The sequence below is a fragment of the Neomonachus schauinslandi genome, chromosome 9, assembly GCF_002201575.2.
Source record: "Neomonachus schauinslandi chromosome 9, ASM220157v2, whole genome shotgun sequence".
In the NCBI taxonomy this organism is placed as follows: Eukaryota; Metazoa; Chordata; class Mammalia; order Carnivora; family Phocidae; genus Neomonachus; species Neomonachus schauinslandi.
The window spans coordinates 74,539,326-74,557,490 of record NC_058411.1 but is presented as its reverse complement, the minus strand read 5'-3'; the positions used below and the strand labels follow the sequence as shown (position 1 = coordinate 74,557,490).

The following is an 18,165-nucleotide window of genomic DNA, read 5'->3' as shown; positions in this document are numbered from 1 at the left end:
AATTAAGTTTTAAATACAAATAAAGCTATGTTGGATACTGTAAGAAATAAAATAATGAGAATAAGGTATTTCTTGACATTAAGAAGCTCACAAACTAGTTGAAGAGTCAAATTCAACTTAAGAAACTAAAAAAGAATGGTAGTAATAATGGGATTTCATGTTTAATAACATTTTACAGTTTTTGAAATGTTTTCACATATTTCATTTGATTCCCATGATAACTCTGTGATACAGGTAGGACATATATAAAGAAGCTAAAGCTAAGTTAGGTTCAATGGTTTGGCCAGGGTATAATGAGAGTAAATTTCAAAGACTGGCTTGAACCTGGATTCTGTTTTTTTTTTTTTAAAGATTTATTTATTTGAGACAGAGAGAATGAGAGAGAGAGAGCACATGAGAGGGGGGAGGGTCAGAGGGAGAAGCAGGCTCCCTGCTGAGCAGGGAGCCTGATGCGGGACTCGATCCCGGGACTCCAGGATCATGACCTGAGCCGAAGGCAGTCGCTTAACCAACTGAGCCACCTAGGCGCCCGTGGATTCTGATTTTCTATTACATCATGCTGATCATAAAATATAAGTATAAGAATGAATATTAATAACATAGTTAACTCTTCATTATCCAGGAAAATATATTAGGAAATAACAAAAAGGTATGTATGAAATAATTAAATTACAAATCAGCAAAATAATGTGTGGAACTAACAGGGATCATTAAAAACACCACTTATGGGCCACCTGGGTGGCTCAGTCAGTTAAGCGTCTGCCTTCAGCTCTGGTCATGATTCCAGAGGCCTGGGATCAAGTCCTGCATTGGGTTCCTTGCTCAGCGGGGAGCCTGCTTCTCCCTCTCCCTCTGCTTCCCCTGCTTGTGCCCTCTCTCTCTGTCTGACAAATAAATAAAATCTTAAAAAAAACAAAAAAAAACCTCTCACCACATATCCCACTAAGACACACTGCCTCTTTTTTTTTTTAAAGATTTTATTTATTTGACAGAGAGAGACACAGCGAGAGAGGGAACACAAGCAGGGGGAGTGGGAGAGGGAGAAGCAGGCCTCCCGCTGAGCAGGGAGCCCGATGCAGGGCTCGATCCCAGGACTCTGGGATCGTGACCTGAGCCGAAGGCAGACGCTTAACGACTGAGCCACCCAGGCGCCCCGACACACTGCCTTTTGATCTTTTTTTTTTTTTTTTTTTTTAATGGTGAAAAGATTTATATTTAGATTTAGCCAGCTGGACTCAGTTTAGATGATTCCAATTTTGTTGGCAACATCCAAAGCATCATAGTCAGGAGCCAGTCGAACATATGCCTTCTTCTCTCCATCAGGCCTGATCAAGGTGTTGACCTTGGCCACGTCAATGTCATAGAGCTTCTTCACAGCCTGTTTGATCTGGTGCTTATTGGCCTTGACATCCACAATGAACACAAGCGTGTTGTTGTCTTCTATTTTCTTCATGGCTGACTCAGTAGTCAGGGGGAACTTGATGATGGCATAGTGATCAAGCTTGTTTCTCCTGGGGGCGCTCTTTCGAGGATATTTGGGCTGCCTCCGCAGACGCAGTGTCTTGGGTCGTCGGAATGTAGGTGACGTGCGGATCTTCTTTTTTTTGTGACTGTGGACGCCTTTCAGCACCGCTTTCTTGGCCTTCAAAGCCTTTGCTTTGGCTTCGGCTTTGGGAGGGGCAGGGGCTTCTTTCTTAGTCTTCGGCGCCATCTTCGTAAAAGCTTGATCTCTTTTTTTAACAGGCTAAAAGCCTCTGCTTGGCAACAGTATCTAGCAAGATTAATACCGTTTATATTATATCTATTTTTAGTTTATTTTCTATTTATAGAGTAGTAAGCATGCTGGTATTTCATTTAGTGATAAAGTTCCTTTCAGTGATTCAATTTAAGAAAAAAATATTAAACACAAAGATACATAAAAATGGAAAGATTATAAAGGCAGTCTCTAAATGACTCAATTTAGGGAACATGTCCTACTATCATCATACCAAATCTGCACAGCAACCCTGTGAGGAAGAATTTTTCCCACGTTCCAGAAGAAACTAGCCCAGAGAAAGCTGAAATGATTTGTCCAAGGTGGCAGAGCCAATAACCTGTGGTACAGCCTTTAGTGCTGTTGTTAAGGGTCCAAAGAAGGAGAGGAGCAACATGGATCGAGGCAGTATGAGCTTTAAGCAGAACTTTTAAAAACCTTAAAAATCACGGAGAACTCAAAATCACAGGAGTAGAATAAACATGGCACATGTCTGGGATGGTTTGCTTAGAAGGGTTGGGTCATATTAGCAAAAGTCTTTGGAGTCTAAAGCAGATGGAAAACAACTGAAATTCTCTACATAGAAGCCTAAAAACGGGGGCGCCTGCATGGCTCAGTTCGTTAAGCGTCTGCCTTCGGCTCAGGCCATGATCCCAGGGTCCTGGGATCGAGCCCCGCCTTGGGCTCCTGCTCAGTGGGAAGCCTGCTTCTCCCTCATCCACTCCTCCTGCTTGTGTTCCCTCTCTCAATGTGTCTCTCTCTCTGTGAAATAAATTAAAAAAATCTTAAAAAAAAAAAAAAAGTCTAACAACAAAAGCAGTGTTTTAGGCAAGGAAACAAGGGCAATATGCAAAATGAAATGAATGTCAGAGTTATTAGAGACAGGCAGGCATAATCGTTATTAGACCACTGTAATGTGTCCATATGCTAACAACCACCTCGAACATGGTCTCTAGGATTATTATCATTAATTTAACCGATACTCTGAATGCCTACTGTATGTCAGGTACTGTGCTAGGCACTACACATACCGAAGGAGTTACCCTTTCTTCTCAAGAAGTTGGAGAGGAATTATACAATTATGAAACAATAAAAATAATTGTTACAGTATAGGTACAAATATTGTGGGAATCAAAAAGGAAAGAAAACAAAATAAAGCAGTCAAGAATGGTATCAAGGAAATAACTGAGCTAAATCTTGAAGGATGGATAGTTTATCAAAAAGCAGAAGGGTGAGAGAAATGGAGAAGGGGAGACATTCTTTTTTTTTTTTTAAAGATTTTATTTATTTGAGAGAGAGAGAATGAGAGAGAGCACATGAGAGGGGGGAGGGTCAGAGGGAGAAGCAGACTCCCTGCCGAGCAGGGAGCCTGATGCGGGACTCGATCCTGGGACTCCAGGATCATGACCTGAGCCGAAGAGGCAGTCGCTTAACCAACTGAGCCACCCAGGCGCCCCAAGGGGAGACATTCTAAACAGAGGGATTAACAGGACATGGCTAATGGAGAAGTTCTAGAGATATAAAAGGAATAGTTATACCTAATAATATACCTTTATATAATGCCAGGTATGTATTACAACTAATATATAATGATATATAATGTAATATTATATATTAGTCTATAGTATCATACCTACAAATACATTGTACCTAATATATAACATACACTTAAACTGACAGGAACAAAGAATTTGTCATTGACCAAAAAAAAGTGGGTAATAAGAACCAGTCAGCATATGCGTTTCCAACTTTTGATTCTTCCCCTTCCCTCATTCACAAAATCCAGTCCATTGTGGCTTCTTTACCCACCTCTTCTTTTCCACTGCACTGCCATCATTTAGATTCTTGTCCTTTCCAGCCTGGACCATTGAAATAGCTCAATTATTCTCCCTGTCACCAAATCTCCCACCTTCAAACAATCCTGTATTTTCCTTCATATTAATGATCCTAAAATTCTGCCTTTATTAGGTTGCTTCACTGCTTAAAAAACAAAACACTTTCAAAGGTCTCCGATGACAGTGCCAGGAGTCCCCAACCATTTTGTGAAGACATGATCATTCTCACTTACTTATATCCGGACGTCACATGTGGGTGCTGGTTCAAGTTCCTTTAAGGAATGGAAAGGACTGTCTTTGTAGGTTCTGCCTCCATCCTTACTGTGAATTCTCAGGCTGGGCTTAGGGGTGCTGGTGGTAGCAGAGGCTAATGGATTCAACACCTATAGTAAACACTAGTTTACTTGTTTGGATCTCTTGGCTTACAGGAGGAACTCCAAAAAACTCATCCTGTCTTTCAAGTCCTTTTATAATCTAGCACTAGCTTACTTCTAACCTTATCATTTGCTGGGGCTTACACTCACGACCCTGAGATCAAGACCTGAGCTGAGATCAAGAGTTGGACGCTTAACCAACTGAGCCATCCAGGCATGCCACAGACCCATGTATCTTTGATTACATCAGTTTTTCATTGAAAATTTCCTTTTCTTTCTTTCCTACTTATCTGAGTTCTACGTCCTTTAAAGGGCCAACTCAACTGCTTCTTTGTTTAGGCCTACCCTGAGATTTAATTTTCTATCAGCTTTAACCTTCCTCTGAATTGTTGGGCATATACTGCCTTGTATTATCTTTTCATTAATCAACCTATTAATTCAAAGAATACTTACTAAGCACCTGTGTCAATACTATATGCTAGGCAGGGGTGCCTGGGTGGCTCAGTTGTTAAGCTTCTGCCTTTGGCTCAGGTCATGATCCCAGCGTCCTGGGATCAAGCCCCGCATCGGGCTCCTTACTCAGCGGGAAGCCTGCTTCTCCCTCTCTCACTCCCCTTGCTTGTGTTCTTTCTCTTGCTGTGTCTCTCTCTGTCAAATAAATAAATAAAATCTTAAAAAAAAAAATACTATATGCTAGGCACTTGGGGATACAAAAAGAACAGAACACAGTAGCTACCCTTGGGGATTTATAGCACATATGGGTAAAACAATTACATCATGGTGATTAAAGCACTATATAGTAGAGATATAGACAAAGAGATATGGGAGTGTGTAAAATACATTACATTCCCTGAAGAATGTAATGGAGAAGCCATCAAGGGAGAAGTGAAGTTTGAATTCAGACTGTTCAGTTGGAATGTTCTAGATCGTGAAGGCACATGTATGATCTGCTAAGCAGAACAGACTTTATTCTGCAGGCAATGGGGAGACAATAGTGTTTTAAATGGGAGAGTAAAAGGATGAGATTTATATTTGAGAAAAATTCCTCTGGTAGCTACTATAAGGATGGCTTTAGGAGGCTAGACAAGAAGCAACGAGGAACTATCCTGAACTAATTTAGTAGCAATGAGGATGGGGAGAGGGAGACAGATTTGAGAAATATTTGGGAGACCAAAGGGTCAACAATTGGCGAAAGAGAGGGAAAGAAAGGGATTGGGGGAATGTTTTACTACAGCGAGGGGAAAGAGCCAATATAGAAAACACAGGAGAGAGGAGGCAAGAAAAGCTCTAGAGCACAGGCGTACAGATGAGTATTACATAAGAAGGAAGAAGGTAAAGGACAGGTGTCAATATGGATGTTGGGAAGAGGCGTTTTGGAATGACAGTTTACTCTGAGGAGCAGAAGTTCAGTCATGTGCTGAATATAAGAGAATGGAGGATTGGGAGCTTAACAAACATTTTAAGTTTTGTGAAGAACTTAAGAGAAAGGAGGATAACTAGGATTACTTACAAGAATGTCTGAATAGTGTTAACAGTACAGTTGAAGTTGGAAATGAATTTTTGGTGGCACCAATTTTCATAGCTGTGAGATAACCACCCCCGTGGCCCTACCCGAGCAACACAGCGGTCAAAATTGAGAGGAAAAAGTAAACGAAAAATGAAAAAAGTTTTTTAAAGAAAAGAGAACGAGAGGAGGCCCAGTAAGTCAATCCAGGCGTGGGGGCCGGGGGGTGGGCAGGGTCAGGGTCCTATCTGCCATTTTAAGTGCTTTGAGGGCAAGAACTTCGTATTAGTGTTGTTGTGACAATTATAGCTCTTTGTAACATAGTATCTTGTACATGCTATAAAATACTCAATACATGCTTGTTAATTGATGATGAACTGATTTCAAAGAAAAATACTCAGAGACAGAAATTCAGGACGAGTTTCAACAAAAAGTTAATAATGGAAATAAAAAATTTAAAGACATCATCAAAACACAGAGTTGAAGATAAAAGGATAAACTTCCCTAGAAGTCAGTGTAAAGAGAGAGGAACTGAGATCAGGTCCTGGAAATAATAGTTAATAGAACAAAGTGCAAACACAGAAGGAAACAGAAAAAATCACTGAAAGAACTATGACTGCAAAGCTGTCATGCCAATTTTCCCCCAAAAAACTAGACACCTTTTAGGTAAGAAAGGTGGGAAGTAGTAAAAAGGCAGAGTCAATGGGAGCAGAGAACACTATACACAAATCCTGAGAAAGTTTATGAGAGTTCATTTAGCAATCTTCCTTCGGATCCATCAGACTTGGCCTGAAGAAAAGGTGGCAAGACAGCAGCAGCCAGCAGGCAAGTAGCTGAAGTTGGAGTAGACCAAGAACCAGGGCCAGTCGTGAGTCTTACCTACAGGGGCCCACTGTAGTGCAGGGAAGGGGACAGCCTGACGTTGGTAGATGTGAAACTGATGGCACGGGGGGACAATCTCACCAAGAAATAATCCTTACTTAGGATTTGGGGAGAGTCGCAAACATTCAAGAAGACTGTTGATACCTTATATCCTTCTTTGGCATTGTGGATGACCCAAATTATTTTTCATGAACTGTAGAAAAATATATTTCATGTTTCCTTCACTTTATGTATTTCTATATTTCCCTCTCACCCTCCCTCCCTTCCAAGAGTTGGACACTCAACTGACTGAGCCACCCAGGTTTCCTTCACTTTAAAAGATGGTTTTGGGGCGCCTGGGTGGCTCAGTTGGTTAAGCAACTGCCTTCGGCCCAGGTCATGATCCTGGAGTCCCGGGATCGAGTCCCGCATCGGGCTCCCTGCTCGGCAGGGAGTCTGCTTCTCCCTCTGACCCTCCCCCCTCTCATGTGCTCTCTGTCTCTCTCATTCTCTCTGTCTCAAATAAATAAATAAAATCTTTAAAAAAAAAAAAAAAATCTTTAAAAGATGGTTTTGGAAGAAGAGGCCTAACCACCATATAGACCACCTCCTTAATAAGGAGGGTAGGAAATTGACCTTAATACCCAAATTCTAAGGAGCTAAAGCTTTGTATTATGTGGACTAAGAGCATACAATAAACATTTCTGATATTTTAAGAACCTATATTGATTTCATGTCATGGTCAAAGGTTAATTGCTTAAATTTAACATTTTCTAAAGTTTCAAACATAGAGAAGTTAAAATGGAAACAACTTCTGTAACTGTTGTATATTTAAATTTTAAAAAACATTTTCAGTCTGTATGTGAATATACACATGCACACAAACAGGTTTTGATTATTAATGTGTCATGATCTTCCATAATTTAAAAAATACATAAATGTAACCTTACAGTATATAACCTTTTGAGACTGGCTTCTTTCATTGAGCATAAGGCCTTGGAGATTCATGCAAGTTTTGCATGTATTGGTACCTAGTCCCTTTATTTAAAAACTTTTAGAGATATGATTTACATACCATATAATTCACCCATTAAGTGTTCAATTCAATGTTGAATATATTTGCTTTGTTGTGCAACTGTCATCACAATCTAATTTTACATTTTGGTCCCCATACCCATTAGCAGTCAATCTCCATCTCACTCCCCCACCTTACCCAGTTCAAAGCAACAACTAACCGACTTTCCGTTTCCTAAATTTGCCTATTCTGGACATCTCATATAAATGAAATTATATTATATGTGGTCTTTTGTGACTGGCTTCTTTCACTTCACATGTTTTCAAGGTTCATCCATATTGTAGGATGTATCAGTACTTCATCTGATTTTTATTGACAAATAATATTCTGTTATGTGGATATATCACATTTCACTTATATATTCATCAATTAGTAGACATTTGGGTTATTTCTCTCTTTTTGGCTATTGTGAATAATGCTGCTATGAACATTCCCATACAAGTTTTTATGTGGACATATATTCTCATTTCTTTTGGGTATATATCTAAGAATAGAATCACTGAGCCACATGGTAACTCTAGTTCTATTTCTAACTTTCTGAGGAACTGCCAATCTATTTTCCCAAGTGGTTACACCATTTTATGTTCCCACCATGAGTATATGAGTGCTTCAATCTTTCCATACCCTTGTCAACACTTGTTATTGTCCATCCTTTTTTTTTAGATTTTTTTTTAAATTTTATTTATTTGACATAGAGACAGAGAGAGAGGGAACACAAGCAGGGGGAGTAGGAGAGGGAGAAGCAGGCTTCCAGCTGAGCAGGAAGCCCAATGCGGGGCTCGATCCCAGGACGCTGGGATCATGACCTGAGCTGAAGGCAGACGCTTAACCGTCTGAGCCACCCAGGCGCCCCTGTCCATCTTTTTATTAGAGCCATCCTCATGGATGCAAAGTGGTATCTCACTGCGGTTTTGATGTCCATTTCCCTGATGACTAATGATGCTGAACAGCTTTATACGTGCTTATTGGCACTTTCTCTCCTCATCTCCATCTGGAAAGCTTTTGCCTCTTTTTCCTCCCATAAATTTGAGGAACAAGTCCTGTGCCATCTTTCCCTGACAGATCTCCCACAGAGCCCAGGCCTCACTTGCACCTAACTGTTCACTGGATCCAGGGGCCATTTGGCTCAAATAAGGCAGATACAGGCTGGAGTCAGGAACAGAGGGATAGTGAGATTTCACCTTCTCGGAACCTGCTCTGAAAAGTACATTCTGTTTACAGACTAATACTAAAAACATTCAAATCCTGGCAAATAGTTCAAAAATTTAAAAAGGCTCTGTTGGGGTGCCTGGGTGGCTCAGTCGTTGAGCGTCTGCCTTTGGCTCAGGTCATGGTCCCAGGGTCCTGGGATCGAGCCCCGCATCAGGCTCCCTGCTCTGCAGGAAGCCTGCTTCTCCCTCTCCCATTCCCCCTGCTTGTGTTCCCTCTCTCACTGTGTCTCTCTCTCTGTCAAATAAATAAATGAAATCTTTAAAAAAAAATAAAAATAAAAAAAATAAAAAGCCTCTGTTAAGTCCAAATATCTGTGGGTTCTATCATTTTCTTTCTTTTTTTTTTTTTTAAAAGCTTTTTTTTTTTTTTTTTTTAAAGATTTTATTTATTTATTTGAGAGAGGGAGAATGAGAGAAAGCACATGAGAGGGGGGAAGGTCAGAGGGAGAAGCAGACTCCCTGCCGAGCAGGGAGTCCGATGCGGGACTCGATCCCGGGACTCCAGGATCATGACCTGAGCCGAAGGCAGTCGCTTAACCAACTGAGCCACCCAGGCGCCCGGGTTCTATCATTTTCAACTACTGCCCTTAATGTTAAGCTCTGAGAAATAAGGAAGATCTTAATGTTACTTGGACTTAAAGGATATTGACTAGATGGATGAATGAATCGTAATGTAACTATGTTACATAAAAGAAGTCAGACAAAAGAGAGTATATTCTCTATTATTCTATTCATATAGAATTCTAGGAAAATGCAAACTAATGTACAGTAACAGAAAGCAGATCAGTGGTTGCCTGGAGACCAGGGAGTTAGGTGAGTGGGTTACAAAAGGGTACAAGGAAACTTTTGGAGGCAATGAAAATGTTCATTATCTTCATTATGATAACTGTTTCAGGAGTATATACAGATGTCAAAACTCATCAAAATGTACACTTTAAATATGTGCAATCTATTTTCTATCAATTATACTTCAATAAAACTTTAAAAGAAATATTGGTTGGGGAAAATATTTGCAATTTAAATCACAAAGAACTAATATCCCTAAATATAAGGAACATCTAAATATAAAGAAAAACACCAACAGGTTTTAAGAGGTATGAACAGAAGGTCACTGAGCTTTTGTGAGTATGAAATCTTCCATAGTAAAATACAGATAATTATCAAAAAAATATTAAAACACTATCCCTAGCCCTCATATAATTCACAATATGGTTGAAGAGATATGAATATAATTACGAGCCACTGCAAGTTCAGACCATACTGCAAAATATATGTGCTGATATGGATTGATGCAATAATCAAAGTGGGGGTAGAGGATCAGGCAAGTCATCTTGGCCTTGAGATATGAGTCTGTACAATTTTTTGTGGTACACAGGAAGTAGGCAGAGGAGAAAAGAGTTCAATGAAAAATATATGAACAAAGGCAATGTGACCGCGGGGGAAATAAAGACAGCTTTTGAGGGCGCCTGGGTGGCTCAGTTGGTTAAGCGACTGCCTTCGGCTCAGGTCATGATCCTGGAGTCCTGGGATCTAGTCCCGCATCGGGCTCCCTGCTCTGCAGGGAGCCTGCTTCTCCCTCTGACCCTCCCCCCTCTCATGTGCTCTCTGTCTCTCTCATTCTCTCTGTCTCAGATAAATAAATAAAATCTTAAAAAAAAAAAAAAAAGACAGCTTTTGAAAAGAACTCTTACTATAGGTTCACCATTCTTAATACAACCATTGAAATCTCCTGTGACCAAAAAGCTAGATGTTGCAGTGGAAGGAACCCACAGGAAAGGAAAGGAAAGGAAAGGAAAGGAAAGGTAATTAATTCACTATGTGAGGGTATGGAATGGATCAAAATCATTTACACTATTTATGCAACCATATTCAATCTTGACCATGTCTTTGCTCTACTTATATTAGTATTTTTCTCTAAACAGACTTCTGTTTTTACTTAGCTTCATTCTAAGAATAAGATCCATGAAAATACAATTTTTTCTAATACACTAAAACAAACACCTCTTTCATACGTCCAGTAGTATATATATTCTTAAGAGTTGTATTAAGAGGGCTCCTGGGTGGCTCAGGTCATGATCTCCCGGTCCTGGGATCGAGTCCCTCATCGGGCTCCCTGCTCATCCAGGAGTCTGCTTCTCCCTCTCGCTCTTTTTCTCCCCCTGCTTGTGCTCTCATTGTCTCTCTCTCTCTCAAATAATCTTATTTTTTTTAAAAGTTATATTAAAATTCTTTCACTTACTCCATATGCCCATCATTAACACTCAGTCTTTAATGAAGCCTCTATTCCTATCTCACTGAGAAGTATACATCTCCCTAGGAATTTCAGAAGCAGAGGGCTAGTAAAGGATTGTCAGAGTTAACCAGGTTCATTGCTTGTTCAGATCTCTCAATTTTCAGCATCATTTGAAAGAGTATTTTTTTTTCAACTTTATATATATTTTTTTATTCTTATGTTAATCCCCATACATTACATCATTAGTTTTAGATGAAGTGTTCCATGATTCATTGTTTGTGCATAACACCCAGTGCTCCATGCAGAACGTGCCCTCCTCGATACCCATCACCAGGCTAACCCATCCTCCCACCCCCCTCCCCTCTAGAACCCTCAGTTTGTTTTTCAGAGTCCATCGTCTCTCATGGTTCGTCTACCCCTCCGATTTCCCCCGCTTCATTCTTCCCCTCCCGCTACCTTCTTCTTCTTCTTCTTTTTTTTTCTTAACATACATTGCATTATTTGTTTCAGAGGTACAGATCTGAGATTCAACAGTCTTGCACAATTCACAGCGCTTACCAGAGCACATACCCTCCCCAGTGTCCTATCACCCAGTCACCCCATCCTTCCCACCCCACCCCCCACTCCAGCAACCCTCAGTTTGTTTCCTGAGATTGAAAGAGTATTTTACATGTGGAAATATTCTACACCAAATTTTAAAAAATCTAACACATGAAAAGATAGAAGCAGCAATTAACTTCCAATTAATTTTGAGAAATACGAAAAACAAAAGAAGTAGAAGCTAAGAAGAACTAGTAACTACTGAGACACCAGAGCAATAAATAATTGTGTGACTGTTTAAAGTAGAGGGACAGTGTGGTGTGGTGAAAAGAAAAAAGGCTTTCGAGTCACAGAGACCCTTGTCTGAGTTCCGTGTCTATCACTTATACAGCCTACCTAATTTCTTGGCACCGAACTTTCCTCAGCTCTGCAATGGGGATAATGGTCACCTGTCCTGGTTGTTGTGAGGATTAAATAAACCAGTATTTGTAACATGCCTGGCACACCCCAGGTACTCAACAATTACTACTACAATGTTGATGACATTTTGTAATGTAAAGTCATTTCCTCTTTCCACCTGGCAAAACCAAGACATGCTAAATTCCTTAAAGCTTATTAGCTTACAATCTATTTTGTAACTTATGCCAAATGTCTAAATTCAGTCTGAAATGTGAAACTGTATTTTGCAATATGCTACAACTACACTTAATATTTTTATAATCCTAAACTAAATGTTGCTTTGAGTATAGAATATAAGAATATTAAGCAGTATGCATGTATATATATATTTTGGAGAAATTTTATCTTTATAGCATTAAATGAGTTCTAATATGGTATGTCCCCTATGGGGCAAAAGTAGTAGATGGTACACAGAGGGTTGGACACAAAGCAAGGAAAATTGGGGAAAGATTCTAGAAAAAAAAGATTCTAAAGAGTACTGAAATTCAGGGAGATGTTTTTTCTGACAATGATGGAATATTAGGGGCTGGGAAGGGAGGCAGAAAAACATGTCTCACTGAATCATATTTAAGGAAAACTCTTGACTCTCATATTTTAAAACAGCAGATCTGAATTTTTGTTAGCTGGGTTGGTAAAAACCCATTGAATAGTTAAAAGGGCACACACAAAAAAAACTTTTACATCTTTACTAGAAAATATATTTTTTAAATTTTTATATTTTTAATTTAATTAATTTATTTTTTTAAAGATTTTATTTATTTATTTGACAGAGAGAGACACAGCGAGAGAGGGAACAGAAGCAGGGGGAGTGGGAGAGGGAGAAGCAGGCTTCCCGCCGAGCAGGCAGCCTGATGTGGGGCTTGATCCCACGATCATGAGATCAGGACCTGAGCTGAAGGCAGACACTTAACGACTGAGCCACCCAGGCATCCCTGATTTTTAATTTTAAGTAGACTCCACACCCACCATGTGGCTTGAACTCACAACCCTGAAATCAAGAGTCACACACTCTACCAGCTGAGCCAGCCAAGAGTTCCCTGAAAATATATATAATTTTTTTTTAAAGATTTTATTTATTTATTTGACAGAGAGATAGCGAGAGCAGGAACACAAGCAGGGGGAGTGGGAGAGGGAGAAGCAGGCTTCCTGCCAAGCAGGGAGCCCGATGTGGGACTCGATCCCAGGACCCTGGGATCATGACCTGAGCCGAAGGCAGATGCTTAACGACTGAGCCACCCAGGCGCCCATATATATGTATTTTTAATCAATACCAAGAAACTCTTTGTCTACTTCAACCTATTTCAATGTTAGTCAGTAAAAGAAAGTAGTCCTATCACCTTCTTTAGAACATAAGCTTCATGGGTAACAAGCAGAACTAATAGCAGTCTAACAGCTTGTGGGTTTTTAATAAAACTAAAACTCTATTTAACACAAAATCTCTCTCATAGTATGTTCTCATACCATTTGGATTACTTGACAGCTAATGTCTGGAGATGCTGTTCAATACCAATACAGGTTTCTTTCTTTTCTGTTACAGGTCTGTTTCTGAAAATTTCCTTAGAATCCTATTTCAAAGGAAGGGTAAATCTTCCAATCTGCTATCTGTATCAAGTGCAGGTAAATCCAGCAGCTGAAATCTGCCTAATCCATAGACACTATAAGAAGATTTGAGGAGTTAGGGAGAAGATTTGGAATAATTATTCCAGAGAAATACTTCAACAAACTCAATAAATATTTAAATAAATGAAAGAATGAAACATTTATACCTGATTAAGTAAATGCAATAAACAGTAACATTCAGTTGCACTGTTCCTATAAAAACCATCACAGATTTGGTAACACTCACATCAATTCCTGGGGACCCGTGAACATCAAGATACAAAGTAACTTACTCTTAAAAAAAACTATGACGTGGCATCAGGGTGTGATGGGAAGCACATAAAATTTAGAAGTCTGAACACTGGCTCTGCTTTACTCACCATGTAGCCCTAGGCAAGTACTTACTGACCACAGCCTTGGTTTCTTTATCTCTAAAAAGGCATTAAACACCCATTATCCCACAGTGAAGAGAAGATGAAATTGCTAATCCTTCATTAGGTAGCATCATCTCTTAGCTCTCTTCACCACATGTCCAATGTGCTACCTTAAATTTTTATTTCCCACATGCGCTGTACCCTCTTCTCATACCTCCTATTGTTTTACTATTACTTATAATCTTTTCCAGACTTCCCTTCAAGAATCAGGTATATCCCAACCTCTGAGATACCTGTCTAGGGTCCCCTCTAGGCAATATTATTATTCTCTCCATCACCTGTTACCCAAAGCTGTTTCTTTTTGTTCTTACATGTGGTGAAGAGAGCTAAGAGATGAGGCTACCTAATGAAGGATTAGCAATTTCACCACTAATCACAATAAGTAAAAGGCAGCTCTTATTTCTGAATGCTGTGTCACAAATGTGTTAAGTGCTTTATATTCATTTTCCCATGTAATTCACAACCACCATGTAAAGTAGGTACTGTTATTCCTTTTATCAAAGAGTAAAGTAAGGTTAGAGAAGTTAAATAACTTGCCCAAAGTCACTCAAGTAATAATTAATACAAATTATCACTACTCTTAATTAGTAATAATTAGTAGGACTAATCCCAGTAGGACTGGGATTCAAAGCCAGGTCCCTGGCTCCAAAGCCATTCTGCTGCCTTTGGTGGGGAACTTACACTTTCTGTGCCTTTGTAGCCTTAAGAAAAAAGTCCAACACCTGGCATGACATTTGCACTGAACGCGTGTTTAATGAATTTAAAAGGCAGAGAAAAAGTCTACTCACTGAATAGCCTCTTATGTGCAATTCACCTGGATTTGGAGATACACAAATGATTTGATAAGGTCTCTATCCTAAAGGACCGACAGTGAGTCGGCTGGGGGAAGAGAGACAAGTTAACAGATAATTGCAATACAGATGTGTTTCATAGGATTTCCATGGGCAGGCTGCTGGGAAAACATAGGATGGGGCACCTAAACTGGACGGGGAAGGAGGAAAACAGTCAAGAAAGATGTTAAGAGGGGCGCCTGGGTGGCTCAGTCCTTAAGCGTCTGCCTTCAGCTCAGGTCATGCATGATCCCAGGGTCCTGGGATCGAGCCCCACATCGGGCTCCCTGCTCAGTGGAAAGCCTGCTTCTCCCTCTCCCTCTGCTGCTCCCTCTGCTTGTGCGCTTGCACTCGTGTGCTCGCTCTCTCAAATAAATAAAGTTAAAAAAAAAAAGGTGTTAGGAAGTCTGAGTTTCTGCTTTTCCCTTCAAAACTAATTAAGCAGGGTTATACTAGATAGACATTTAGTAGCTAGCATGGCAGGGATTAATGTACTTCTTAAAATTAGATTATGTCTATATTCATATTTCTATTTTATCTCAAATTACCTGTCTTAGTTCAAATAAATCTCACCTTTGAGAGAACACATTTTAAAGAAGGATTTGCTTTCTAAATATGTTCCATTTATATGACGGTATGTATTTTTCTCTCCTCACAGATACAGACAGAAAAACATGAAAAAAAGCAACTGGTTACAAAACTGGCTAGTGTTAGAAGTGCTTGCCACAAAACCACAATCAATTTAGATTTTTAACTCAGAAAAACAGGGGGCTAAAACTTATTACGTTTTAAGCAACTGCTCCCCAAACAACATCTATCCTCAAAAATGTCATAATCCTAAAAAACAAACCAAAAAAACAACAAAAAAACTTTTTAAGTTTTCCCCATATGTTTCCCTCCTTCCCCTCTAACTTAACCTTACGATAAAGAAAATACAATTTAGATAATATATTCCCATCAGTTGTTCACTTACCAAACAATAGTTCATTCAAGTGGCCACTTTCGGGCTGTCATGGAAAACGCCAAAATAAAAAGCCTTATTAAATTCAAGTTAGATTATATCTGTCACTTCTTTGCCCAAAGCAATAACTATGGAAGAACATAAATTAAGCCTAGCATGTCACTTATTACAAAGTTGGCTACTATCAAAAAATTTTTACAGTTCTAGGTAGTTGCTAATAGATTAAATGACTTCAACACTGTTGCAATTTGAGTAAAGCAGATTTCACCAAACATGATGGGACCAGTAAAGATGAAATAATAAAACAGAGCAGAGGTGGTGAAGAAAGGAAATAAAAAACCAATGACAAGTGAAATGAGGTACAGATAGACTTCACTTGTTTGCATTGTGTGAAATTAAGACAACAGTAAAGCCAAAGCCTAAAGGGATTAAAATCTAAGGGCAGCAAACATAAGCAACTAAGAAAGTATTAACTTCAAACACACACAATCAGGAAAATAAAACCTTAACTTCTTTGAGCTAAAGTTGTGGAGAACCAGGTTCAAGTTCAAAGTAGGCTAAACACTTCAACTTATCACCCTTGACTATTCAGCAAAATGAAAACAACCTGGCAGACAAAGACTTTCCCTAAAAATCTTATCTCCCCCGGTAAATTCTCTCACTAGAAGGAAAAAAATAAAAGGAATTTTTTTTGTAGTCTCTGTAAGTTAGAGATTTTTAAAAATTCATAAAGACAAGAGACAGTAAACAGCAGTTTACAGAAAGTAATTATGATGTGTTACTAGCTATAAAGAAAAGTTAGAGTCATGGAATTAAAAGGAATTTTGAGAGATTATTTATTCTTAGCCTATATTCACATACTAGAGAAGTTTTTCGACAATTTATGAAACTTATAGACTTGAAAAATAAAGGGCTTCAAACTACATCTATATTTAATGCAATATTAACTAACATTTTAATTGCATGTTTAAAAATTCAAAACCACAATTCCCCCAGCAAGTGTAACTGTTACCATTTAGAGAAAATAATAGGGATAATCACATTCATCAAACTTACTAAACCTGATGCTATGCTAGTCACCAAAATGATCTATTGTACTTCTTTCATTAAAGAGTTCTTAGACCTTTCGCTACTGAATTAATGTTTAACTGGTAAACTGAGGCAAAATACTGAATAACCTGAGAAGTCACAAGTGCAGAGTCCACTGTACAAAACTACTGAACCATACTCTTCCCCTTTATGTACTTTTCCAGATATAATTTAAATTGTCCCAGCAAAAGGTGCAGTTTAAATTCCGCGTAAATTGACTTTTACTGTGCCTTCCTTTTCGCTTGAAAACTTTTCATATATTGCCACTGATTCAATTTCACCTGTAGGTAATGAACACAGAATTCATTGTGGGGAAAACAAACCAGAATGTGAAAAGAGAGAAGTTATCAGATATACAAGGGAGTGAAACAGTTGATTGAAAAAGACTTTAACCACACTACTTTCTCTCCATCCTTAAGGAGGTGTTTTTAAAATTTTAGTTACCATTTCTTTCACAAAAGACCCCATAGGTTCTAAAAGCTCCTAAACTGAGTACTCACCTGGTTCATCCGAATGCTGAATCAGGGCTTTTATTTCTGCTAAGCTGGGCTGTCCCTCTTTGGAGACCGAAGCTGCTGCCCCCTCCTCTGGGTCCTCTACCTTTGTCACCGTAAAGTGTGGCATTGTTATAGTTAGGAATCCTTGCTCTCGCTGTATTTAAACTTCCTTCCAGTCTACTTTCCCTGACTACCTCTTCCTTGCTGTACCCCTTTCAGACTCAAATCACTGCCTACAGGAGACCGAGGCTGGGAATAGGGAAGTACTTTCTGTTCACGTGACCTACAGCCCCAAGGGAGTGGAACGCTGGAAGACACGCCTTCCACTGTGTTTATCATTCACTCAAAAGGAGTAAGCACCCCACCCCTTGCTTATGGTTGTTAAGCTCAAGAATCCCAAGAACTGTTTAGGCAGCTTTCCCAGAACGGCCAAAAGCTGACAGTGGGCAGAATTCATAACTACCGCCCACTGTGTACTCACCCACTCATTTCCTTCACTTAAGTTATTTCCAACCCTACATGCACGTCATGATCTCAACCTCTGCCCTCATATTTCACACGAGAAAGATTAGGGAACAGTTCATTGTACAAACTTTTCTTTTAAAGAAAAACTGGCACTACATCAGTTTAGAAAATGAAACAAATTATTTGTAAACTTCTGTTGTTGCTTTATTTTAAAGTATGAAAAATAGTAATTATTGTTCAGATGAGAACACTAATTCCACAAGTATTCAATGAACATCTACATATTTTATACAAGGCATAGTTCTAGACACTGTAGTGTATACCACGAATCCAAAAAGAGACAGTAATATTCCCAAAAGTCCAAGTTTGTTTTAAAAGAGCAAAATATTTTTATAGAGTTCAGACTTTTTTTTTAATTATACAGAGAGTTTAAACATCTTGTTTT

The 18,165-nt window shown here is 39.1% G+C and overlaps 2 protein-coding genes across 4 annotated transcripts in view; both read right to left on the bottom strand.

Annotated features, from left to right (window-relative positions):
- SLC12A6 (solute carrier family 12 member 6) overlaps positions 1 to 18,165 on the bottom strand; it is an 86,783-nt gene that overhangs the window by 53,217 nt on the left and 15,401 nt on the right. Inside the window, exon 1 of one of the 3 annotated variants that reach the window (XM_021695774.1) lies at positions 17,259 to 17,466. The exons of the other annotated variants lie outside the window; for them this stretch is intronic. Coding sequence (XP_021551449.1) covers positions 17,259 to 17,382 — 124 coding nt within the window. The 5' untranslated portion in view covers positions 17,383 to 17,466. Of the gene's footprint in view, positions 1 to 17,258; positions 17,467 to 18,165 lie in introns of those variants that run through there. 3 annotated transcript variants of the gene reach the window in all.
- LOC110585597 (60S ribosomal protein L23a) lies at positions 1,197 to 1,719 on the bottom strand. Its single transcript, XM_021695772.2, has one exon. The coding sequence runs from the start codon at positions 1,709 to 1,711 to the stop codon at positions 1,241 to 1,243; it is 471 nt and encodes a 156-aa protein (XP_021551447.1). The 5' UTR covers positions 1,712 to 1,719; the 3' UTR covers positions 1,197 to 1,240.

What these genes read in the sequence shown, in the direction of transcription:
- LOC110585597 (XM_021695772.2), bottom strand. Translation starts at nt 1,711, where the DNA reads ATGGCGCCGAAGACTAAGAAAGAAGCCCCTGCCCCTCCCAAAGCCGAA.